This window comes from Myotis daubentonii, chromosome 1 (genome assembly GCF_963259705.1).
Source record: "Myotis daubentonii chromosome 1, mMyoDau2.1, whole genome shotgun sequence".
Classification (NCBI taxonomy): Eukaryota; Metazoa; Chordata; class Mammalia; order Chiroptera; family Vespertilionidae; genus Myotis; species Myotis daubentonii.
Window position 1 is genome coordinate 207,057,195 of NC_081840.1, and position 26,758 is coordinate 207,083,952.

Here is a 26,758-nt window from a genome sequence, read left to right on the forward strand (position 1 = left end):
GTGGAAATCAGCCATTTAACTTTCTAATCTCCTAGCCATGTAAAGTCCTAGAAAAGTTGCTTTTTGGAAAAAAAAGTACATAAATGAAATTAGAATGTTATTCTCATTTTAATGTGAGAATAGTGTTGGATCTGTAAAGTAAAACTTTTTAATGCCTTTTTTACTGCCCAAATCTAGAATCAGCATTGTTCATTTAGCATGTGTTTGTCATCATGCTTATATATTTTCAGAAGATGTGGTTTATAATTTCATAAACCATTTCTGTTCCAAATATATACATAAGTAAATTACAAATTGAGAGCAATTGCCAGAGCCACATTATTATTGTGACAGTAATTTAAAAAAAACAACTTTGACTAATTTATAGAATGAAAATTAAATATTGAAAATTTTCCCAGTTGGGGGACAGTATCAGCTTTTATGGGATTATAAAAAAGCCCATAGAGTAAATTGAAGAACATGAGAACATGCGAAGTTATTTTAAAGTCAATCTGTAAAATATTTTATAACCATATGGTTTAATAATTTTCACAAATCTTCAGGACACAAAACTAAGCTACATGCCCATTTTTGAAACTCAGAATAGTCTGTTTTGCACATACACACATTAGAAGTTGATTAGAAAATTCCAGGTGATTGTAACTGATAAATTTATTTCTTCCCAACTTTGAATACACATGCTCATTAGAGATTGCCTTCATATTTACTTATGTGATGTTCGCTAATTGGGCTTATATAATCGAGTGCTAATAAGACTGATTAACTTCAGAATGCTTTACCTTATATTTGAGAATCAGCTTATACATTTGGACAGCAAAATCACCTGTCTATAATTATTACACCAGGAAAGTTAGTATGTGAAGGGGCAGGATATAGATGGTTCAGGACACGGTGCTTGTGAAAAAAAAAAAAAAAGCTGGAGAACCTGCCCTCCCACCAGCCAGTGAACACCAAACTTCATTCACTAAGACACCCAGGAGGATCATCTAGGTCAGGTCAAAGAGCAATAAAGCCAAATTGGCTGGTTTTGGTTTTATTTAGGTTTTTTTTTTTTACTGTCACAAAAGTCTCTAAAACAACTTTAAGAAACAGAATAGGAGCAGAAAGCTACTTTCACTGCAAAATCTGTTCATACGGATTTTAAAAGTAGTTTTAAATTTTAAGTATTACAGTTTTTGTGATTCTATTCATCTTTCCTAAAAGGGTAGAAAATGCAAGTCTATAGAAGCAGCAATCTGGAATTTTCTAATCAACCACTTTCCTGAACCAGTTTACATGTGGCTGTGAGCATGCATCTCACTTGATATTTTTTTGAGCTAAAGTTAAGTGTAAAACGGCTTTACGTTTCAGATACAGTCTGTGTTGTATCTGTATGGATGAACACTCCAAGTATAATGTGACAGATTTAAGCATTCACTTTATCTTGAAGAACTGTACTGATCGTTGCCAGGAAATTGCTTTGGGATCCTTCTGGCTGAAAAGCTGATCCATGAGTTGTCATGCATGGGTTCTGCCTCACAGCATTTTGCACTAAAGAGTGGGAACCGGCAAGAAACTAGGCAGCTAAAGCTTTGCTTAGAACGAAAGGCTTCAGTGAGTCTGAGCAGTCAATAAGTTAGTGTTATGCGTTTCTTCTTCCACTGAATCTTTTTCCTTTTGAATTCTAAACAACAGTGAGCCCCAGGCCATGTGCTACATTGAAACATCCAACTTAGATGGGGAAACAAACCTGAAAATTAGACAGGTAAGATCTAATACAGGTTTGTATCATGGTTGCTGTTTGATTACATGGAATCGGTAGCTTTACTTCTTACTGTCCCGAGTTGAAGTAATTCTGTCCAAATGTGTCTGTTTTCTCATTGAGCCCCTATGAGGAGGATTTAGAAATCGGTATCATTATATATTATGGAACACTCGGGTTTACTTGCCTGATTACATATGGTCCTGTTTGTATAGATACTATTTTTAATATTTTATGTGATAGCCAACACTCTAATGATAATAAAAATAGTAGTAATTCTAATTGCTTGGATGTGTGTTAGCTTTTTCCTTTTGCCTATTCACCTGACCCAAATTATGTAGCTTTACTCTATTGAAAAGACCATTTTCATTGCTGTTCTAATTGTCTCACTCATCCCAGGGAATAGTTTAGATTTGTTTACTTCTCACACCATCTCTAATAGAAAGCAACTGTAGGATTTTTACCTTTAAAGTTGTAAAAGGGTCTTAAAAAATGTACAGTCATACACCATTTGAAAGACGGGGATGGTTTTGAGAAATGCATCCTACGGCGATTTCATCAGTGTGCGACATTCATAGAGCGCACTTACGCAGACCTAGATGGTTTAGCCTACTACACACCTAGGCTGTGTGGTGTAGGCAATTGCTCGTACACTACAAATGTGTACAGCACGGCACTGCACAAAACAACACGAGATTATAGCAAGCACACTGAGTGTCTGAGGCTGCTGCCAGCTTAACACACATCCAGTTTTATAGCATGCTTTTTTTGTAAGTAGAAAGAGTAGACTCTAAATCCTGATAAAAAAGATATTATAGTAAGTACATAAACCAGTAACATCATCAGTACCAAGTCTTATGTACTATACATAATTGTATGTGAGCAATGCGTTGCTCTGTGACATTACAGCAGCTATGATGTCAGTAGGCGATAGGATTTTTCAGCTCCATGATAATCTTCCAGAAACAGTCATATATGCTGTTGCTCGTTGATCAAAACATGGTTAAGCTGCTCATGACTGTGTTCATGGGGAGAAAGACACATAGGAGATTGGGGTGGGGGGAGGGGAAATCGGTCATCACCGAGCACCTGAGTTCAGAGGGTCACAGGAAGCAGGCCTGTTCGGTTCTAGACAGTTCTCCTGGGCCAGATGGAAGAACTGTTTTGGAGTTTTCCTTCTCAATGAACAAAAAGAACAAACTATTCTCTTTGGGCATAGATTTTATTCATTTTTTTCAGCCAAATTCTGAGATTCAGCAGAGATAGTCATACTGTATTTATTTTTGGAAGCAGTGTCTTAAAAACTTATTTTAAAATATCTTTTCAGACTAGTTGATAGTCTCTTGAATATATTTTAGAACTTTCCAATAGATGCTCTATTCTTGTGCTAGAAACCTGTGTTCAAGTGGAGAGGAAGGTATCCCTTAATTATGAATCCACAAAGGGTATTTGTTGTCTGAGGGGCAGAATTGCTTATAAAATAGTGGTATCTCTTAGGTCATAGGCCTCGGCGGATTCAGAATTCCCCCTTCCCTCCCACATGCAATGTATTTGATATACTCTTTACTTATTGAAACATTTCTAAACAGGGCTTACCAGTAACAGCAGATATAAGAGACATTGACAGTTTGATGAGAATTTCTGGCCGAGTTGAGTGTGAAAGTCCAAACAGACATCTCTACGATTTTGTTGGAAACATAAGGCTTGATGGACATGGGTATGTAAAGTCGGTCTTCATAACAACACAGAATTCACTGTGTCGCAGTGTGTTGCTAACCTGGGTACATACTTTCTTGTGCTCTCAGTCTGAGCACTGGAAACCTTTTTCTTCTACATCAATGAGCACTTCTACATTACTTGAACCCGGAATTCCTTTGTGAAAATGATGAGATCTGTGTATTTATCTTACCTTGTGTATTTTTTATTTATTTTAATTTTTTAAATATATATACTTTTTTTATTTCAGAGAGGCAGGGAGAGGCAGAGAGAGGTAGAAACATCAGTGATGAGAGAGAATCATTGGTAGTCTGCCTCGTGCACACGGGGGATTGAGACGGCAACCCGGGCATGTGCCTTGACTGGGAATGGAACTGTCCAGTGACCTCCCAGTTCATAGGCCGATGACGCTCAACCTCTGAGCCACCTCTGCCTGGCACAAAGCTATTTTTCATTTAAAGGAAGGTGAGGGAGGGGGAACAGAGCTCCTTACCTAAACACTTCTAGACAACTCAGAACCCTAAATGGACTTAACTAAATCAGGAAAAGTCTTAAATAGGTTTGAAAATGAGCCTCTGCATTCCACAACATTGCCTCCTATTTTAGATTGTGAAATTGTAGGAAATGGTGGGATCGATGTTTAAGGAGAAGCCGTGGAAATGCTCCCCTGCAGCTGTTCTCATGTAAGAAAATTCGTATGGGCAGAAAAATGACTTCTTTTCTAAAAATACAGTAAATACGAGAAGGGTTGTTTAAATAACAGAGCTTTTTTTTTTTTTTTTTTGGAACTCTATAGTGGATGTAGGACTCCTTAAGTGTTTTAGAAAATGCCATTTCTAATGCCAACGTCTTCTCTCACAGCACTGTGCCCCTGGGAGCAGATCAGATTCTTCTTCGAGGTGCCCAGTTAAGAAATACGCAGTGGGTTCATGGCATAGTCGTCTACACTGGACATGACACCAAGCTGATGCAGGTGGGATTTTTACCTGTGCAGACCTCCTGGACCTAAATCTTTGGGAAATGTGCTGTTTGTAGCCTTTGGTGCGGGAGTCCCACACATAGTAGACCGTCTGTCACAGATCCCTGAGCCCCACTTTCTACATCCAGAATCTCATGCTTGGGTGAGCGGGCAGTGCTGTGGTTCACTGCACACACCATGCCAGAGAGTTTCCCCAGAGACCACCCACCGCGTGAACTCTCAGCAGTCTTACGTATTGGTTCCATCAGCAGCATTTACTAACTATTGCAGTGCTACGTGCAAGTTGTCTGCGTAATGATAAGTGCTCAGCATTGAAGTATTTGCCTTATAATTCTATTTGAATACAGTGATCAAATTTTAGGACTTATTTTCGTAAAATTAGAAGAAAAACATGTGAAACAAATGTTGACCATTTTTTTGTAGCATTTTTATGTTAGGCCATTTTTTATCAGCCTTCATCCTAGCCATCTATATATGTAAAGCAGTAATATGCAAATTAGCCAGGCATCAGGACCGGCTCAGGAGGAGGCTGCATCACGACCTACTGCTCAGGAGGAGCTGCGTGCACAGATGGGCAGGAGGGGACTATGTGCCACCCCCAGCCCCAGCAGACACACCCCAGGGGTGGGGGCGTGCTCTGAGCAGCCATGGCATGGCTCGGAGCACCCCCCTCCCCCCCCCCGCCCCGTGGGTGACTGCAGTGGCTAGAGCAAAGCAGCCTGGGTCCCCGGTGCCTGGCAGCAGCCTGAGCGAAGCAGCCTGGGTCCTGGGTGCCGGCGGGAAGCCGTTGCCGGCAGCCAGGGGAAGGAAGGCCTATTCTTGCACGAATCTTCATGCATCGGGCCTCTAGTTTGTAATGTTTACTAGTACACATGCCTGTGGATGCTCCTATACATTTAATATCATCAGTGTCCAGTGTTTACGCAGATGGGTGTGGGAAGCTCAGTTTTAAGATACTACATGAAAGTCTGCTCTGAGGGCTGATTGATAACTTCATACATTGTAAAGGCATGAAACTAGAATCACCAGGCAAGTAGAACTGCTATTAAGGATTTCATCCCTAATTATTCTATAGATTCTGTAAGTCATTTCATATTGGTTATGACATTTAATTTTCTGTCCTGTGAGTGCCTTCTTTGTTAGCACAAATCTAGCATAATCATTTTTTATCATTAAATGCATCTGAGGAAACCTGTCTATTATTCTCTACACCCAGGACTGCTTAGATAGTTGCTGTGTCCAGTAAAAACAGTTTCTCAGTGCCACCAAAATCTGGAAACCAGTGATCCTTTAATTTATTGCTTTCAGACTTTGGAATTTCCAAGTCTCTGGCTGTGGGTTCATAGGTCAACTTCTCTGCCTCTCTTCCTAAGCAGAGATGCTAAGCTAGATGCTTAAGTAGCCAGGTAAACCATTGTTTCGTTCATTTTGGCTGCCACAGTAGAAATGCTGTGTTTACAAAAAGAATGTTACTTCTTTCTCCTATTATTGTTTTTACTAGAGGCCCAGTACACGGGATTTGTGCACTGGTGGGGGCGTGGCCTGCGGGGATCAGCCCATTGTGGGAGCGCAGCTCATCCTGGTTAGCCAAGCAGCGCTCCCACTGTGAGAGCTCACTGACCACCAAGGGGCAGCTACTGCATTGAGCGTCTGCCCCCTGGTGGTCAGTGCACATCATAGCGACTGGTCAAGCGGTCATTCTGGTGGTTCAGCCGTTCAGTCACTAGGCTTTTATCACATAGAATATCTTACGTAGAAAAAGACGTAGGTGACATAGCGGCCCTTAACACCTTTCCTAGCGCTCACGAGCTTTCTCGTGTTTCGCGCCCCATCTGTTAAGGACCGCTCACGAGTTTTCTCGTTTTTCACGCACCATCTGTTATGGACCTTAGATGTCAACACACTGCCTTGTCCACATCGAATGAAGCGATCTCATTGGTGGAAACCGTGCAGGTCAATCTACGAAAAACTATATAATTGCACAAACCCATAAAGCATTGCAGTTACATGTATTTTGGTCATTCGAATAGTCTTCGTCTTCAAGTTCCTGGCGCTTTTTAGAAAATGTTTTACGCAGTACCATACATTAAAAAAGTACTAGGAACTTTAATTGTTTAATTGTTTAATTGTTTTTGTAAATAAAAATGTTGTAATTATTGACAAACAACACCTAAAGTGCATTATGATCTGTAGTTATGATGATTTAAATAACGTGCAGTTTGCCCAAAAACGTGCGGTCCCTGGTGTATGTCTTAGAGATTTCTATGCGGTACGAAAGGTGTTAGAAAAAGAGGCAGTTAACCGTTGACAGCTTATTACATCTGTGATTATTATCTGTATAATGTTCAGGCACCTGCCCATGTCTGGATTTTGAGTTTAATGAGGACTTAGTCATCCTTATCAAAATACTAGATACGTATTATTAAATCATTGTACACATTTCTTATTACTCATCTTGTGTCTCTTTACAGAATTCAACAAGTCCACCACTTAAACTCTCAAATGTGGAACGAATTACAAATGTGCAAATTTTGATTTTGTTTTGTATCTTAATTGCCATGTCCCTTATCTGTTCTGTGGGCTCTGCCATTTGGAATCGACGGCATTCTGGAAAGGACTGGTATCTCAACCTCAACTGTAAGCATTGAAGTGCTGGACACTTTCTCTTTCATTAAAACGTGTGCAGGTATTTGTTTTACAGCTGTTCTTGGGATCTCCTGTTATTTCTGAAAGGAGAACATTGTGGCCACGGTAACTGGGCATTTAGTCTTTACTTTTCAATGCAATTTTCAGTAAAAGTAAAATGTTAGTGGCTCGAAAATTCCAGAATCCTTAAAAATAAAACGAGCACTTCCCAGTAATATAAAATGTGATTTTATTCATGTTATTTTCATTAGTGTTATTCGTTTGTTTTAAAATATTTTAATACAGGTAGATAGATGGCTGTCTGGTAAAGAAAGCAGGCGGAATATATCTAAAGCACCAAAAGTAGTTTACATGTTTTTAACATGTTTACATTGAATGTACTTTTGCTTGAACTCCTGAGGCAGTGAGTTCTGTGTGATTGGTCACCTTGTCTTAGGGCAAATGCTGTTAGTTTCCTTTGGAGCATTTATCCTCTATTATGGGATTAATGCACCTCCCCTAAGTATTTCTGGAAAGTAAGTTAGCAGGGCCTTGTGACGAGTCCTTAACCAACAAATACTTAATTTTCAAAAGTGTGAAGACATTGTAGGAAAATCTTACAGCAAAGTTGATTTTTTTCAATTATATTTTTATTATATTGATTTAGCTTTGCAGCTATTCCAAGTGGGTTTTTTTTTTTTTTTACAGTCATTGATTTACTATTTCAACTTTAAAACCATTACAGCTACCATCAATTTGTTTCTTTGTGTACATTACAGTGTATCTGGGATTACTGTTTTATTTTCATCATTGAAGATGGAGACTTTAATTTACCTAGAGCTGAATTTATCTAGGATCCTGCCCTACCATTGTTTTTGCTATCTGGGTTAGTTTCGCTGGTGCTGTTTTGTTTGTTTGCTTTTAAGGCATGATTTAAATGGGAAACACTTTTCAAAAATTTATATAAAAGTGGTTCTGCCCAGTTAAGATTTTTCATTTATAAGCCCTCAGTCCTGTCCCTGATATCTCTAAACTTTGTGTTTGGAACAGAATTTGAAATGCTTGACAGTACTTTCACTTTTTAATGTCATTATGCAGGTCTTAATGGGATTAATTAGCATATTGAACACAAATAATGCTCTTCCATCTTGAAGAATGTTTTTGAGAATAAGGATATGTTATCAACACAGTGTTCCTCCCAAACTATCAAGATATGCTATACTTTATAAAAAACTTAGTTATGCTTAAAGTTCTGTTCAAAATAACAAATATAAAAGTATAAATGTTTTTCTTCCCACCTTCCCCAACAGATGGTGGTGCTAATAATTTTGGGCTGAATTTCCTGACCTTCATCATCCTTTTCAACAATCTCATTCCCATCAGCTTACTGGTTACATTAGAAGTGGTGAAATTTACCCAGGCATACTTCATCAATTGGGTAAATATGAATTATTATGGTTCCTTATCACTCAAAACATATTTTTTCCGTGATAGGATCTTTTGATTTCTTTGGAGGGAAAAAAAAAATCTTAATTATACCTTACCTTTTGTTGACTACAAGATAATATTTCAAAATATTTTAAAGCCTAATACAATTATAATAAATTCATTTGACGTGTGAAAGTCAGCCACTCCACTTCTTTGAGTCATATTTCCTTGGACACTCACACTGGAATGATAAATGGAACTTACCTGCATCTCCCAGTGGTTCTGTAAACCAAAGAAATTTCACAACATAGCAGACAGCTTCGTAAACAGTGGAGCACTATAAAAATAATACTGTATGCACTTCTTGTAGCAACCAGGGTTCCTGCCATGTTTTACACATGTATAGAGTTTATGTTACCACACTGTAAACAATTTCAGCTGCACTTGAATTCTTCCTCTTTTTTTTTTCTTAAATATTGTTTTAAGTCTTGGGAAAATGTGCTGGACATCTGTTTCCTAAATGTTTTGTTTATAAAATATGTTGCTCTTCCTCTGTTTTATTTTTACCAAAGTTAAAATTAATGAATTTATGTAAATTAAATTAATATCCGGGCCTGGCCTGCCTGAAAGTTTAATTTTTCTTTTATTTTGAGAAATTATGGTATTATCTTTTGTTTCCTTTTAAATCACTTTAAAGTCTTTCCACCTGAACAGTATTAGGATTTTTAAAAATATAACTGATCCTGCTTTTGTAACTGCTCATTATCTTCCCATGGTAAATGATCCACCTCAGCTGTCAGTCTCTTAATTTATTGGTAAAAGATTCATATAATTTAGAAATCTAAGATGAGCTGCACGCATAGCTCATTTCACGCAGGAGATACATAATTGAAAAATTCTGTAATAAAGTTTGTATAAATACATTTAAAACTTACTGAAGGTTTTCCACTTATAATCAGAAGTAATAAAGTGACTCGTTGTGAACATCAAATAACTAGTCAATTCCTTTGCTATTTTATTTGGATTTTCAAAAATAACATTTGCTCGAAATAATTACATAATTTTAGTGGTGTGTGACCCCAGCAGCCCTTTCAACCACCTTTCTGATACACAGAGACTTTTTAACTTTCCTGACCGGAGAGATCTCTTCTCTTTCCAGGCAGCTTATTCTTTGTGTGGAAATAAGATTAGTAACTGCCTCCTCTTGATCCTGGTTCTGCCCAGTAGATCTTTCATGAAAATTGTTTCATCTTGTTTCCTTGTAAAACATTTGAAATTGACTGTCATGCCAATTCTGTTATCAGATCCCCTCTCCCCATTAATGTTCTCCATCTCCTTCGCTGCTTCATTTCACTTGATTTCCAACTTCATCCCCTTTCCAGTCACTCCTCTCCAAACATCGCCCCATTGTTTCATTTCCCTCTTCAAGCGTGGCACCTACAACTCAACAACCTATTCCAGAAATGGCATTGAGCAGTCTGAAATCAGATAGGGAAGAGGTCAGATTTAGCCTTTTCATTTGACATGTGAAAATCAGTCAACTCTGATCATTAAAACATTCTGCTCTAGGAAATATTAATTTTTATGGGATTAGGAGTCAAACCTCAAAATTCTGGGCGCAAAGCAAGAATAAATTGGCGTGAAAACTATACATTTCTCTTTGGGTTTTGAGAACGGACTCATTTTGCTTTCAAGTACATACAGTGTAAGAAACTTAGCCAAGAATGTACAACCGATAGCATCCATGAGGTCATTTTCCCAGGGTTGTGAAGTTGTACTTATTTTATCAATATTTAGTTGCTGTGATTTTAGCTCACATTAAGCACTTACATTGTGTCAGACGCCATAGGAAGCACTTTATGTACATCATCTTGTTTAACCTTTACAGTCAGTCTGATATCCAGAGACATGCTCTACCCATCACATTGCTCTGCCTTTACTGGGGAATATAATATTCTAGATTGAGTACTGTTCAGGGAAGTCAACTGAAATGGTATCGGGTTGGCAACAGCTGTGAGGGATTATGTACATAGCTTACCAATTAAAATAAAATTTCACTCAGTGTCTTATGACTAGTTGTATTCACGGATTTATTTTATTTTTAAAAAGGACCTCGACATGCACTATGAGCCCACAGACACTGCTGCTATGGCTCGGACATCTAACCTGAATGAGGAACTCGGCCAGGTAAATGGACTTTCTCGTTTATGTGTTGACATGGAAGTCAGATTCGCTGTAATTTCTGCCGTATGTGGCAACTTCGTATGAATTGACAGCTCCTAATGTCCTATTACTTGAATAATCAGCATAAATACATGTTAGTGCATAACCATTAATTTTCATTTTTAGTGAATGAAGTTGTAAAAACATTTAAAGCATATTTTGCTCTCAAGTGAGGCATTGTGCTGAGAGGTGTCCTTCAGTATATACTCTGACTAGTAGCAAAATATTAGCAATTTTTGAGTTATAAACTCGCAGTTTAAAAACTGTTCATAGCATTTGACCAGAAGGGAAGAAAAACTTAAGTTCATCAATGAAGTTATGTAAGTTGAACAACAGGAATAGCAGTCTAATAGGAATTTCAGATTTACAATTCATACAGTATTCACACATGTGTATATTTGTAATCCATTTATTCAAACAAGGTCGGGCAAAAGTAAGTTTATAGTTGTGAGTACACGAAATACAGAGTTTATTCTTACATAATTATTTCTTCATTATTATATTGTTTTCCATATAAACCCACTTGTGCCCTTGTCAGTTGCTAACTCTTATTTTTCAAACAGCATTTAGACCAGAATTAGCCTTTTCCTTACCAGTTCAGCTGTTGTATGAAGTTCATTGCAGAAGCTATTGCCTGTTCTGCGATTATGTAGAGAAATGCTGGTAGATGTTTTAGTGCCCCATAAACGTTAAGTAACAGTAAATGCACTTTCTGGTGGAAATTCATACCATATTGAGGCAGATTTCTATATGACCGTAGTTTCTCTAATACCTTGATAGTCAAACAGGAAATGGTTTACTGTTCAAATACTAAACAAGTATATTTGAACATATTCCTTTATATGCTGAAAGAAGTCAATTACTAGCATTCCATTGTGCCCCTACAATAGAACAAAATTGATAAAAAGAATAATTTAAGATTTTTTCCCCCCTCTGTAGGAGACTGGCATAAAAAGACTTCTGAAATTTTAGTGAGACATTTTAAACTTTTTTTTTAGGTAAAATACATCTTTTCTGACAAAACTGGAACTCTGACGTGCAATGTAATGCAGTTTAAGAAGTGCACCATAGCTGGAGTTGCTTATGGGTAAGTTTTTTCTCTTTAAATAGAATATGAAATACAATTTAACTAGTGCTAGCAATTTGGCGCATTTTGAGAGTTCTTTTAGTGGAGATTTTTTTAATCTGGAAAGCAGCTGTTTTCCTTTTCACATACATGTATGTGTTGTGTTTTATATTTAGGCGTTGTCTTTCATTTGGAGGCACCTCTGAGGGGGGGCTGCCCAGTGACATTTCAGTGTTTAGAGCTACGTTAATTTCTAGAATGTAGGAATTAATTTTTACATTCAAGGTCTCTACCTGGTACCGACACCCCTCCCTCTGCGTTGTCATTAAGTTAGAGTACAGCTGGCATGTGGTAGGAGCATGCAGTCTGGCCTTGGGCACTTTTCAAGTTAAAACATTATTCTTGTTTCTCTGATAACTTATCCTTTTGATTTGCTATTTTCTTTTATCATCTCTCCTCTTTGCAGTCACAGAACAATTGACATTTCTGGTGATGGGAAGGAAGTAGGGACATGAAGCTCTTAAATCCAGGGAAGAATTAATGAGTATCGTCAAAAACTTTTATCAGGCTATTAATGTCTCTTAGCATGTGCTGTTGAACACTCATTTTTTTCTCATATCCAGGTGTGCCTACCTGAACTGTTCAAAAGCCTTCTTTTTTTTTTTAATATGGCTTTTTAAAATTGAATTTTAGAGAGAGGGGAAGAGAGAAAAAAGCATTAATGGCTGCCTCCTGCATGCCCCTTCTAGGGATCAAGCCCACAACCTGGGCATGTGCTCTGACCAGGAATCAAGTCAGCGACCTTTTGGGTGTATGGAACGATACCCAACCAACTGAGCCACGCCAGCCATGGCAAAAAACCTTCTCTTTTAAATACTTTATAGGGTAAAGTGAGAAATTAATTTTTACTTTCCCTAAAAAGACATGATCAAAAAGTGAAACACCCTCCTGGTTGATAGAATTGGTCTATTACCAAAATTTCCAACCTTTATCCGCAAGTGAGACTGGTAATCTCAATCCCTTCACCATACAAGCAAGGTGCTTGCTTTTGGGTTGTCTGGCATGCGCCCCACTCTTCCCCACTCACACTCTGTCTCCAGACACTAAGCTAGTATAAAAATAGTGTATTGAATTTTGAAAATGCCTTAGTTGAAATTATAAGTAAACTAGAGGCCAGGTGCATGAAATTTGTGCACTGGGGGGGGGGTGTCCCTCAGCCTGGCCTGAGCCCTCTCGCAGTCTGGGACCTCCCGCTCCTTACCGCCCACCTGCTTGCTGCTCCTTACCGCTTGGCTTGCTGCTCCTTAGCACTGCTGTGGAGGCGGGAGAGGCTCCCGCCACCACCACTGCACTCGCCAGCTCTGAGCCCAGCTTCTGGCTGAGCGGCAGTCCCCCTGTGGGAGCACACTGACCACCAGGGGGCAGCTCCTGTGTTAAGTGTCTGCCCCCGATAGTCAGTGCGCATAATAGCGACTGGTTGCTCTGGTCCTTCAGCCATAACGGTCGCTTAGGCTTTTATTATATAGATAACCATTGGGTAGGAAAAAATTCTAAGCATGTATCATTAATCCCATACAGGCACAGGGTCCAAAAAGAGAAGTAGACGGAAGCAGATGTCGTTGTTCTTTGGGTCAGCAGGAAATGTGACTGGGAAAGGCTTCCAGCTGTTCAGCTAAAAAGACGTTTGATTGAATGGTTTTTTCACATCATAGAGACAGGCTGCTAATTTGAGAAGCACGTTTATGTTTCTGGGCTTAGAGGCCATTGTGCATCTTTCCTCTTTATCTGAAGACCTGCTAATTCTCTTAGCCCAAAAGGCCTCTCTTCACCCCAACCCCGAATTTACTGCTGGCCTCGCTGTTTGGTCAGCCGTGGAAGCAGGAGAGGTGCAGCCACCCTTTTTGATATTGTGTATGTGAGACCCACAGTAATCCTGGCGAGAGAAGGAAAGACCTATTGACATTCTAAACTCTAGTTTGTTGTATGATTCTTGCTGATAGATTTATGGTGGTGTTTGTTTTCACACAAATTCTGCATTTATCCATAAATGTGATTATTAGAATTATCTGTTTGATAATTGGCATCCCTTTTTACTTTGTCCAGTTTCCAATTGAAGAAGCAAGTTTCTCAAATTAGTAATTATTGATAGTGAATTTCTCAGAGTAGAAAGCTAGAATGGTCTCTAGGTACTCTTTCTTCTGCATTTTATTAGGTTGGTTTTTTGTTTGTTTTTTAATTCTTGGAACAAGTCCTTCAGACTTACAGGCAGTAGTTCTAAAGAGCAGTGTTCTTCCTGTGTCTGCTGGTGATGTTGTCATTAACTGTATAATGGCAGAGTGGGGTTGAGACTGGTAAATATTAAAGTAGTCTTAGAGTTCAGAATTATCCTCATTTAGATTAAGTTTTCAGTGAAACAAATTTCCTCTCGGGAAAATAACCTCTCAATATCAAAATAACTCACAAGACATGAGTTCTAGTTTTCCTTTGTTACTAATTCACTGTGACCCTGGGCAGTTCCTTTCAAATATTCCAAACCCTTTAAAATGAAGGTGGTGAGAGCAGGTCAGGTGATTTTTTTTCCGAGTTTGGAGCAAGGAAAGGTTTATTGCTTAAGGTTTAAGGCCTGGCTTGAGAAAATTGGAAAAGTAATTCTCAAATACATCCTGAAAGAACTCAAAATTCAGGAGCTTTAGATACGAAGGGAGGGGAGAATGAGTGAGGTGAAGAGGTGGGTGGGGACTGTAGACAGCAAAGGTGTCCCAGGAAAAGCACAATATCTCTAAACCAGTGGTTCTCAACCTTCCTGATGCCACGACCCTTTAATACAGTTCCTCATGTTGTGGTGACCCCCAATTTCATTGTTACAAATTGAACATAATTAAAGCATAGTGACTAATCACAAAAACAATATGTAATTATATATGTGTTTTCCGATGGTCTTAGGTGACCCCTGTGAAAGGGTCGTTCGACCCCCAAAGGGGTCGAGACCCACAGGTTAAGAACCATTGCTCTAAACCCTTTTGTTCCCCCACAGATCTGAGTTCGGTTCTGGAGTTATTAGAAAGCAGGTGATCTTTAAGGTTTTTTTGCCCAAATATAAAATTCTAACATATTTAGAAATTTTTATAGAAGGTGTTTCTTTAACAGAAATGTGTTTCTTTTTCCGGTGTTGTATCATGCTTTGAAGAACACCTAAAGCCTTGTTGAGTGAGGCCAGTTGTTAAACTGCTTCCAATAATCATGTATTGGTTGTGTATGTGCTTTTAGGATCCTTAACCCTGACTGAGTTTTTATTAACATCCTCTCCTCCAAACAGCCTGATGGACAGACAATAGGAACGTCAGCATTGTAGAGAGTTGTTAGTACCTGAAGGCTTTGGAGAAACCGTTACTTAAGTCCACCAAACGCCAAAGGAAAAAGTAATTACTGCCAGCCACCTCTCTGTGGGAATGCCTTGGGTTACCAGAGTCCAGACAGGGAAATAACATGCTTCCACGACCCCACTTGCCCTGCAGCATGTGTAACACTTGCTTAACACGGGGAACTGTTAGCTGGGTGCACTTCCAGCTCCCACAGAAGGAAGCATGGTGTTTATCCCCCAGGACGTGGCAGAATGAAGGAAGATAACATACTTGCACATACTAACAAATGCCTTTGGGGCCTCAGTTTCAGAGCTGGTGCTTTTTCAGCATTTTTAAGCAGTGAGGTCGAGCCTCAGCTTACCCCAGGTAGAGTCAAAGGTCAGTTCTCTTGCTTTTATCTGGCTCATGGGCAAGATAATAAAACCTTTATATAATCTCTTGCTAATGTAATCTTTCCCTAGTTTTGCATAGTCCATTGGTTTGTTAGAAGATAATATTTAACACTTCAAACAATGCTTCACAATTTACTCTTGATTGATTTTTTCTCATTTCATGTGAACTTTGCCCCAAATTGGATTCATGATGGTCAATGAATTAAAAATATCTGTACAATGAAAAATAAAAATTTTGCCCCCATCTGGATTAAAACCAACAAATGTGTCTTCCCGTTCACATGACTATAGGTGAAAGCTGGGTAAACACCATGAATTTCTTTATTTGCCTTCTTCAGTGAATGCTAATCTCCTTCTAGGGATGAGGCACTGTTAGAGAATGGGACTATACGGATCAGCCCCCTAGAGTTGAAGTCTTAATTGGGGGGTTAATGGCTTTGATTCAGTAATCATACAGACCAATAGAACACAGTGCAAAGGTCTATGGGAGTCTGCGATTGGGGATTGATCTAATCAGGGAGGTCAGGGACTGCTCCCTGAGAAAGTGATACTTGAGTTGAGATCTAAGACTGAGTCTGATTAAGTGAAGAACTTACCAGGCAGATGGAACAGCACTGACCAGACGTGCAAACAAAGGCAAAGAAGTAATCAGACCGTGCAGGCACATCAGCACTGCTAGAGCAGTGATCACAGGAAACTCATGCAGACAGGATCAATAGCCGTGAGTGGGTGGCCTGCTGCTCATCACACTGCACGGTGCTCAGCATCTGCCAGGGCGGGGCAGCGGGTAGGGGGAGCAGGGGAACCCTGAGCCTTGAGTGCTGGGGTGTTTAAGCTGCCTAACCTGAGAAGCAAGACAGGTGTGTGAGATCAGGGGCTGCTGTGCCACACCGGTGCAACTTGACAGAACCTTGGCACAGCGTTGTTGCTTGGGTAGCACTCATACAGTCTATCTGCCCCTGCCCCTGCCCCATAGTCTGGAGTCCAAGCATTGAGGTTGGTCAGAAGTGATTGCCTTAAGCACTGCAGTAGGCCAGTGCCTTTTTTTTATTCTTTTTTTAAAATTTTGTTTTATTGCTTAAAGTATTACAAAGAGTAGTACATATGTCTCCTTTTATTTTTTCCCCCTTGACCTTCCCCCGGCCTCCCCTACCCCACAGGGTCTTGTGTCCATTGGTTATGCTTATATGCATGCATACAAGTCCTTCGGTTGATCTCTTACCCTCCCTCCTGCCCCTCAACCCTCCCCAGCCTTCCCGCTGTAGTTTGACAGTCTGTTTGATGCTGCTCTGCCTCTGTATCTATTTCTGGGAGTCCTGCCCACACGGGACAGGATTGGTTAGCTCTTACTCTCACCCTCCACAAAAGTCCTTCGGTAGGAGAGAATGGCGCGTGAGTAGGAGGGACTGCCTCCGTGTGGTTGCAGTGGGTACTGCACGGAGGCAGCTCAGCCCTGTGGAGGTGGAAGAGGTGCCCTGGGAAGAGGTGCCCTGGAATGACAGGCCCATGTCATGGCCACTTAGGTGAAGGGTAAGAGAGTGAGGCGGTCACGTAGGGAGTGAGAGGATCCCAGTGAAGTTAATTGTACATTTGTCAAAAGTAACAAAGGTTTTACATCGGTACTGAACTCTGCATTTTTAAAAAGTCTACCTATACCTAATATATTTGATTTAAAGGAAAAATATTGAATGAACATATATAACAAAAGAAATGGAAGATAAAATCTGCTCTAGTTGCTAAGAGAGTAAATCTTTAATGTTTTTGCCACAAAAAGGAGATGATAATCATATGATGGGGATGTTAGCTAAGGCTATGGTGGTAATCGTTTTTGCAGTATATAAATGTATCAAATAAACACATTGTACATCTTAACCTTACACAGTTATATCTCAGTAAAACTGGGGGAAAATGAACAATAGAAAAGAATTTTTATAAATGCATGCATACATAAGTTCTGTTCTGTGATGTGTTATGGGCCACTTGACAGAATGTATAACTGGCTGGTTAAATTAAAAGCTATACATCCATCACATGTTCCTAGTGCTCACCTGAGCTAATGGATGAAATTAAGTATTGATGAACGTGCTTCCTGTTTAAGAGCATAAATGGTTTAATAATTGAATTATGATATAAGTGGAATTTTTGAAAAAATCAGTTAATCTTAAAATGTGGTTCCATTTAACTTACATAAATGTAATTAATTTTATTTTACCTGCTTAAAGAACCATCACCTCCTGAAAGTCAGATTTACTTCTAAAATATATGTGGTAAATTTTACCAGTGTGATTGTCTGTTCCTAGGTATTAGCATGTTTGTTTCATTAAAACACTTGATTCCAATTATACAGTATGTGATTGATTTTCCATTGGCTTTGTAGTTATACCGCTAAGTTTAAATATCTCCTGAATCCTGGATTCTGGGCATAAAATCAGTAAATCTCATGTTGAAGAGGCAAGGTAGCTATCCAGTTATAGAATAACTTTGTAAACCTGCTTCTTTACCATAAATGATCATTCTACTAACTATACTAACTGCCATTCTTTCAGAATCAGCTAAAAATTCATTTTCTTAACTTTTTGAAGATCCGTCAGCCTTTCTGTGACTATTCCTCATCTCTTTCTGTCCCTCTTCTTGCTTTCTGAAGCCATGTCCCTGAGCCTGAGGATTATGGCTGCTCTCCTGATGAATGGTAAGCTACGTGGACCTTTCTGTCTCACTGATTCCTTTAAAAGGCTTGCATTTTATTGTTTTGTTAGGCACATTTCACTACTTTTGAAAGAAAAGCATTCCTGATCAGGTATGGTGACATGCTGTAAAGTACGTAGTTGTTGAAATTCATGACATATCCTTGATTTCCTACTGAATAACCTTTAGTCACTTTATAGACATTTTGTTTAAAGCTTAGGCTCGTCGAAGTTTTACATTGTGTATCGGCAATAAAGTCTGTAATAACCCACCTGGGGCCCTGGGCTGTGAACTTCCTAAGATTTCAGTTACAGCTCCAAAAACTTTGTTTTTTAGCTCAGCATTGCCACCTTCTGCCACTATGCACAGACTCTGCTGAGCTACAGAGAGATGTTACTGAAACATACCCAACCGGCGAAGTTTCCTTTACATTTCTTTTCATTCATTTATTAAATCTGTTTGGGGACTAGAAAATGGACTTTTTAAAAATCAAATCTCTGGAATAAATGATGAAAGACTATGCTACCAAGGATTACAATTAAATGGGATGTAATTAATTTCACAATTATTAAAGATGGCATTTTACAGGTTTAATTTCAATATTTTGGGTGGGTGTTTGTTTGTTTTTTTACTTTAAAAATCCCTCCCCCAAAAACAATAGTAAAATTAAAAATAAAATAAAATCCCTCCTTCATGAATTTATATTTTTATTTAGAGTTGTATAAGTTGATATGTTGATATTTTTATAAATCATCATGATTTGGTGGCAAATGAAATTTCAAGAAACAGTTTCCTTTAATGCTGGTAATTGTGGAAAATATTGCGGCTTTATAAGTGGTTACATTTTTATTTTCAGGTTGTGCATGTTTTTTATGATTAAACCACGTTTCCAATATGTATGGAAGTCCAAAAGCATCATTTGATATTTTTCAACTGGGATTTTATTTCAGTACATTAGAGATTTGGTAACGATTTGCAGTAAAGCTCGTGAGACCTAGGGATTAATGACAGAGGCAGCTGTTTGGTTCATGTGGTAATTGATGAGTCATCTCATTTCAGCTCATTGCTTGGAATGTCACGCATTTGAACACCTACACACAACTGAATAATTTTTAGTATTTTTAAAAATATGCCAGAGCATCTTGCTGTTAGTGGATAATTCAAGTTTAATGGTGTAGATATTCCCTTTTATTTAATATTTTGATAATATAGTTAAAATGTTGAGTATATTTTTTATTTGTTGCTTTTCTATAATATCAAATAATTCTGTTAGGCCCTGGCATATCATACCAATATGCCAAGGTTACAGGTTCAATCTCCCATCAGGGCACATACAAGAAGCAACCAATAAGTATCTAAATAAGTGGAACAACAAATCGATCTTCCTCTTTTCTCTCTCTCTTCTTCCCTCCCTCTCTCAAATCAATAAATAAAAATTTTAAAAATCATTCTATTGATTTACTTTTATTGTTAATCCTCAGCCAAAGATGTTTTTGCTGTTGCTTTTCAGAGAGAAGGGAGGCAGGGAGGAGAGAAAGAGAGAGAGAGAGAGAGAGAGAGAGAGAGAGAGAGAGAGAGAGAGAGAGAGAAAGAAACATCGATGTGAAAGAGACACATGAATTGCTTGCCTCCTAGAAGTGCCCCTATCACCAAGACCAATGGGGAGGGAGCAAACCTGCAACCCAGGCAGGAAGAGATATCATGAAACTTGTTCAAGGGCACCAGTAAAATCAGGGAATTGAACCTGAGACCCTTTGGTATTCAGACCAATGCTCTAACCACTGAGAACACCGGCCAGGGCCATTCTATTCATTTTAAACATTGTTCATTAGAATTAGGGCACATTTCTCTAAGATAACTCATTTGTTCATAAAAGAAGGAATTTGCCTTTACCATATTTTTATTAAGATTGGCGATGTTAAAGATTGTTGATTGTTTACTCATGTCATTTGAAATATCCTATTTTTGATAGAAGTTATGTCATAACTTCTATCACTGTTGGAAAGAGAGGATGTTATTTTATCTAGTTTAAAAGGTTCTTTTTGTAGAACATCCTTTTGGAAAATTTGATACTTGATATTCTAAGCTAGGTAGCTCCAAATAAAAATGCCAGCCTTTTCATAAACTGTACATTTCCACTTGCAGTTACATATAAATTTATATAGTCATAATATTTTTAAAATAAACACTTAGGGATGACTTTTGCTACTTTTATAATAAAACTAGAGGCCTGATGCACGAAATTCATGCAAGAGTAAGTTTTCCTTCCCCCAGCTGCTGGCACTGGCTTCCCTCCGGCACCCAGAACCTGGGCTTCCTGCCAGTCACCGGCAGGCGCCTGGGACCCGGGCTTCCTTCGCAGCCCCAGCTTCATCCAGAAGGTCATCTGGAAGGACGTCTGGTCTAATTAGCATATTTTGCTTTTATTATTATAGATAAGCTTTATTTCAAATATATGCTTGGGTTTCCCATCTATCAAAGATGATGTAGGCCTGCAAAGATGAAGGAACAGATACTTTATGAGCTTATGTTGTGTCTCAGTCCTAAGCAGGGTAAGGTCAAGGATGAAGACTGAATTCTGACCACCCAAGTTCACATCCTGACCCTATCGGTGCCCTTGCACAACTTTCACAATATATCTTCCTGCCTGTCCTAATCTGGTAGAATGTGGACTTTATCGGGAGGTTGTAAGGATTAAGTGAGTTCTGTTTTTAAGGGGTGTAGAAGCATCTTTGGACATGGTGAACTCACAGAGAATGTTAGCTCTGGTGTCTCTCATTTAACCTCCTGACATGTCTGAGGAGCTGTGATTGACATGACTCTTCTGAAGTTGGTGAAATTTAGGCAAAGAAGCCCCCAAGTATACAACCAGCAAACGTGGGAGCCTGGTTACAGAGTAGGTGCTGCTCACATTACATCCTACAGACCAGCGGTTCTCAACCTTCCTGATGCCGCGACCCTTTAACACAGTTCCTCATGTTGTGGTGACCCCCAATTTCATTGTTACAAATTGAACATACGTAAAGCATAGGGATTAATCACAAAAACAATAAGTAATTATACATGTGTTTTCCGATGGTCTTAGGCGACCCCTGTGAAAGGGTCGTTCGACCCCCAAAGGGGTCGCAACCCACAGGTTGAGAACCGCTGCTCTAGACTATAAACAACTTTGGAAGAGAACTGTTTCTAGAGCACAAGAGGTCTTTGCTATTTGTCATGTTACCTTTTCTTCGTTTCTTGTTTTGTTAAGGTAGGAAGAACAGGTGGAATGAAACTGGCTGCAGAAAAGTTAGTGTGGGGGCAACAGTTCTGCACATTCATAAAGCTGGCATTCCCCAACCTCATCCGGTTGGTTTCATGTTGCCAGTGACACCAATATCAAAAGCGTGATCCTGGTTGAATCCTGCGCTCCAGGCACCTGGCCACGTCTTCATATGGCTGGTCTGCAGGGGAAAGCTAGAGTGTGATGACTGCATAAATCCAGAATCTGAAAGTTCATTCCTATCTGTCAGCAGCTTCACTTTTCAATGTGAAGCTCATTGAATTCCATGGATAAAACCTGTGGTCTGTATGCACTTTACTGCCCTACTGTATTTACCACAAAAATGTCTAGTTAAAAAAACACACATAATATTTAACACTTAAGTGTGTGTAGATTATTTTCCATTTAGTTGAATTTAAAGGCAAACCTAGAATGTAGTAACCCTTTCATTAAAGATAATTGGATGATGGCTGAAGCTCTGCTTGCTTAAATATATCAATATAAATACTTTAGAGAGAGAAAATCATTGCCTAACCACTAGCCACTTACTTCAAAATTAGTGTGGTTTTGTTGTTATTGCCTACTACCATAAGCTATCATATAACCTTACAGATTAATTCTTTCTATAAAAAATCTACCATTGGAGGAAAAAATAATCTGCTTATTCTCAACATTCATGTAACCCTAAGATATGGCTATTTTCCAAAGCTATATATTCCCATATCCATTTTTTCTAGTGCGTATTGTGGAAAAATTCAAGCTTAGGAAAAAAGTACTCATCTACTTACTTCAATAATAAGCACTCACTACCAATTTCAATTAATCTATATCTTTCTCTCACTATTATTTTGAAGTAAATTTCAGATAACATATTTATTTTTTCTTAACTATTTAATACAGCACCATATAATTCTTTCTGGTAATTTTTAAGTTAATGCCAGTGAGGGTAATTCTCCAGAAAAGTTACCTTAAAGCTTAGTCATTTCACTGTGATTTTTGGAATTATCATAATATCATGGGGTAGTGTCTGGTCTCCTTTATTTCCTCATTTCATTCTGTATATAAGTATGTCTGGGATGAGTGGTATTGCTTTATTCTGCTAGGCTCACTGAAACATTCTCCCGGGTGTGACTTCATCATAATGAGGTATAATGCAACCAAGTTAGTGTTAGACTTCAATTTGACAGGTAATTTATTTATTCCAGTGAGGCAGCTGTTTCAGAGGATGTCTTGGAGCTCCTCTTTTGTCACTGCCTTGAGAAATCCTACTAGTCACGTGGAAAAGTAGGCCTCATTACTTTGGTTAAAACCAATGGCCAGCAAAAATATTATCGGATTCAATTGTTTGCTTATAGTCTTGAACTTTACTGGACCTGACTCTGAATAACAAATTTATTTCTAAAAATTAAACCTTCTTTTAAGGATTTTTTATTTGGAACCAATAGCACCATTCAAAAGCAGGGGGTACACATCCATTTAAAAAAAAATACTTTACAATCACACTGCCTTCTGTCTTCCTGTGTGTGCACATGTGTAATATGTGCAGGGGTATAATGTACACATTTAGTTTACATGTGGGCTGTGTATATATTTCAGGTGGCTGTCATAGATTTTGTTCTTGTTTTTTTTTTTAATTTAAATTTGATTTATGTTTTAAGTTCATAATGCTTTAACATGTTACAAATCCTAAGGGTGTAATGAGGGAGAGGTTTTCCTCCCTTCCCTGTCTTGGAGCTCTCCATTTCCCCTCCTGAAGGTGCCAGTGTAACCAATTTTAGCTGTATTCTTCCAGATCTATACAAGCATGTATTTTTTTTCTCATATTTTCATAGAGAGTGAGGCATACTGCACAGTTTTTTACCAGCTTTTCTTTTGACTGTGCATCCTTGAGATTTGTCCATATTCCATGAATAGCTACCAATTTTTTGTATAGTATTCTATTATGTGGATATACCACGTTTTTTAAAACAAAATCCCTGATGGAACTTGGGTTATTTCTAATCCTTTGCTATTAAAAATGTGCTGCAAAGAAAAAATGAATACATGCAACATTTTGCTCCAGGAAGATTATTAGTATAAATTCCCAGAACTGGAATGACCAGATCAAAGGGTACATGCATTTTAAATGTTGATAGAAATTGCCCATTTGCCTTATTGAAGTTGAACCAATTTCCATTCTCACCGATGAGACATGATTTAACTTTTTCCATAATCACGATGGCACGGGGTTGTCAAACTTTTATTTCTGTCAAATTTAAATTTCTTTTCTCTCATTATATTTAAAGGCTGAACTTAAAATATACTTGAAGCCAATTATATCTTCTTCTGTATGAACTGTGTTTGTATCCTTTGCTTATTGTTCCATTGTATTGTTGATCTTTTTCTTATTGATTTCTGAGTTCTTTCAATTTTATGAAAATAAGCCTTCCATACATGAGTTGGAAAGAATTTTTCCCAGTTTGTCGTTTTTGGCTTTGGACTTTGCAGTAGTTTTTGCTCCGCAGAAATGTTTTAGCTTTATGCAGTAAGATTTATCTGTTTTTGTTTTCTGAACTTAGGCATTTTCTACTTTTTTTTAAAAAAGTATTCCATTCCTTGGTACTTTTTTTAAAATATATTTTATTGATTTTTTTACAGAGAGGAAGGGAGAGGGATAGAGAGTTAGAAACATCTATAAGAGAGGAACATCGATTTCTGCACACCCCCTACTGGGGATGTGCCCACAACCAAGGTACATGCCCTTGACCGGAATCGAACTTGGGACCCTTGAGTCTGCAGACCGACGCTCTATCCACTGAGCCAAACCGGTTAGGGCATCTTTGGTACTTTTATTAGATTTTTCATCCATCTGAAGTTTATTTTAGTTCAAGGTGAAAAGTGTAGATCCAACTCTTTTTTTTCTGATGACTTTCTTGTCAACATGAATTTTAAAAAATGTCATAATCCATGCTGTCATGTATGAAAATAGCTAATACCAATTAAGCCATATGCCTTCTGAGTTTTCTGTTAACTTTTATTGCTCTGAGGACTCTTCATTTTTGTATGAACAGGAAATAATTATTTATAAGGTATAATAGCTTTTAAATCAGGCTGCAAGAAGCTACCAGTTATGTGATGTTGTGGGCTACCTGCTCATGTTGTCTTACCTTAGAGTTCCACTCCCTCTCTTATTGCTTCTTGCAAAACACCATTATTTCTTTGTCTCCTGGTGAGAAAAGTGCCACTTGAAAATTTCTATGGAAAAATTTAACAAAACGTTGATATTGACTTGCATTTTTATTTGTCAGCAGTTTGCAAATTCACGTAGTTTTGTCAACTTACTGTTTAAAGTACTACTTGTATTTATAATGCAGTTGGTTATTATTTTGAAGTGACATGCACTTCTTAGTTTTATCTGTTTACGTTTACTAAAAGTGAATGCTATGTAAGATTTTGGAGAGCGGTGGTGAATTACCCACCCAGGCCATGTTATTAGCAGATGAATTGTTTATGTTTTTATGGTCTTGGAAAGGAAGCCACTTTCTGAAAGAGTTCTTATGGAGCATTATCCATGGTGAAGCCTTCATTGGTGAATGGAAGACGTGATGTGTCCATGTGAATATTTCAATTGCGTATCTGGTGTTATTTGTTGTAAATACATTTGAAAGTTATATCAGTTATGTTGGCTGTGATTTATAAGATGAAAGAATTACTAGTGAGATTAACCAGTTAACTGCCACGCATCCAAAACGGAAACCATCCCCACACTCCGTAGACGCTCATGGCGTACAAAGGGTTAACAAGACAAATCTTCAGATTTACAAAGGCTTTCAGTCTGGAATTCTTTGAAAACAAAGTAGACCTCCATATGCAAGATGTTATTGTGAATGTTCCTTGACAATTCAATTTATCTAACAAGTAAGTGGGAAAGTATAACTAGGAACAATTCATGAATTGTTTAATAATAGGAAGATTTTATGGAACCCCAAATAATAAACTATTTTTAAGAAATGATACTATTTGGAATAGAAATGTGTGTTATATTTTTCTGTCTCCCTGTTAATAAGTCATTTAAAAGTTCTTGGATTTTTCTCTCCATCTTTAAAACTAGAGGAGGAGGAATAATAATAATTATAATAATGTGTTGATTCTGCTTTCCAGGGATGTTTTGAGAATTCTAACCTACTACATGTTAATAAAGTTGTATTATAATTTTGAGAATTAATAGATCAATAATACTACATGTAAATATAGATGCATTTCATTATAAATGTTCTAACATCCTCTTTTGGTTTGGGGAAAAATATGTTTCATGGGGTATTGTATATGTTCAGTTATTTAAATTCTTTTTTCTCCAGTGATTTTCCCTTTTAAACTGCTGGCTTTAAAATTATGAAACTCTTGCTACTTGGCACATTGACATAGATAATGCTCTTTGAAACCTATAAAGATAGTGATTTAAAACTTTCTCGTTTATAGTCATTTAATATTGAACATATTTTTTTCCTCAGTGAACTAATTCTGAAATTTTCTTCAGTGTACACAAGCTTAGATCTATATATTTTCACTGAACATTGCAAAGTATACCCTTTAGGTTTGACATTCCCAACTAAATGGTCCTTGTTCTTTTGAATTTCCACAGTTTTATATTAAATTTCATTGCCAAGATTAATAATAGCTAGATTACAGAGGCCATTCCGACTCCGTTTGTTTCTTCTGACGTGCATCATGTGTTTGCTGACCTGAAGATAGTCCAGCACTAAGGAATCCCATACACCTTTGTGATTTTTCTCCTCAGTCTACACAACACATGTGATATGTATGGAAGCATGTCAGATATTTGTTAGTGATGATGAAATATGTAGTTTATTCATATTTTTATATTGCATATGATAATCGTGTGGTGTTAATTACTACAAATAAAGATTTCTCATAGGCTATGGTAAAAGTATTCATCAGTATTGTTTTTAATAATAACTTTATCTCAGAATTCTTAAAACTTGAAAAAAATTATAGAAGTAGAAGAAATTCAATTCCTGGTATTTTAGCAGCTTTGTTACACTTTTTAAATTAAAATTTTAAAACATCACTGGCTACAATGTAATTTCACTCCAGGAAAATTAACGATAAAATACTATTTTCTTTATGCTACGAAAGTCTGTCATATTTCACAACGCTTGATTATATTTTCTGACTTATTCATGAAATTTGTGATGCCGTATTCATTAATGCACTCTAAATTATATTTATTAAAGGTTTGCAGGCATAGTTATTTATTTAAAAAGTTACAAATAGTTCAG

General features: G+C 37.8%; 1 protein-coding gene across 8 annotated transcripts in view; it reads left to right on the forward strand.

Moving 5' to 3' along the window:
• The window catches only part of ATP8A1 (ATPase phospholipid transporting 8A1), a 214,241-nt gene that overhangs the window by 62,869 nt on the left and 124,614 nt on the right, over positions 1-26,758 (forward strand). For 7 of the 8 annotated variants that reach the window (XR_009449605.1, XM_059672319.1, XM_059672285.1 and 4 more), the window contains 8 exons: positions 1,675-1,744; positions 3,331-3,458; positions 4,319-4,430; positions 6,908-7,073; positions 8,372-8,499; positions 10,599-10,676; positions 11,711-11,799; positions 18,177-18,221. Coding sequence is in view for 7 of the 8 variants with exons in the window: in XM_059672319.1 (XP_059528302.1) it covers positions 1,675-1,744; positions 3,331-3,458; positions 4,319-4,430; positions 6,908-7,073; positions 8,372-8,499; positions 10,599-10,676; positions 11,711-11,799; positions 18,177-18,221 (816 nt within the window). In the remaining variant the exon portion in view is untranslated. The remainder of the gene's footprint in view (positions 1-1,674; positions 1,745-3,330; positions 3,459-4,318; positions 4,431-6,907; positions 7,074-8,371; positions 8,500-10,598; positions 10,677-11,710; positions 11,800-18,176; positions 18,222-26,758) is intronic. The other variant, XM_059672283.1, reaches the window with a different exon arrangement.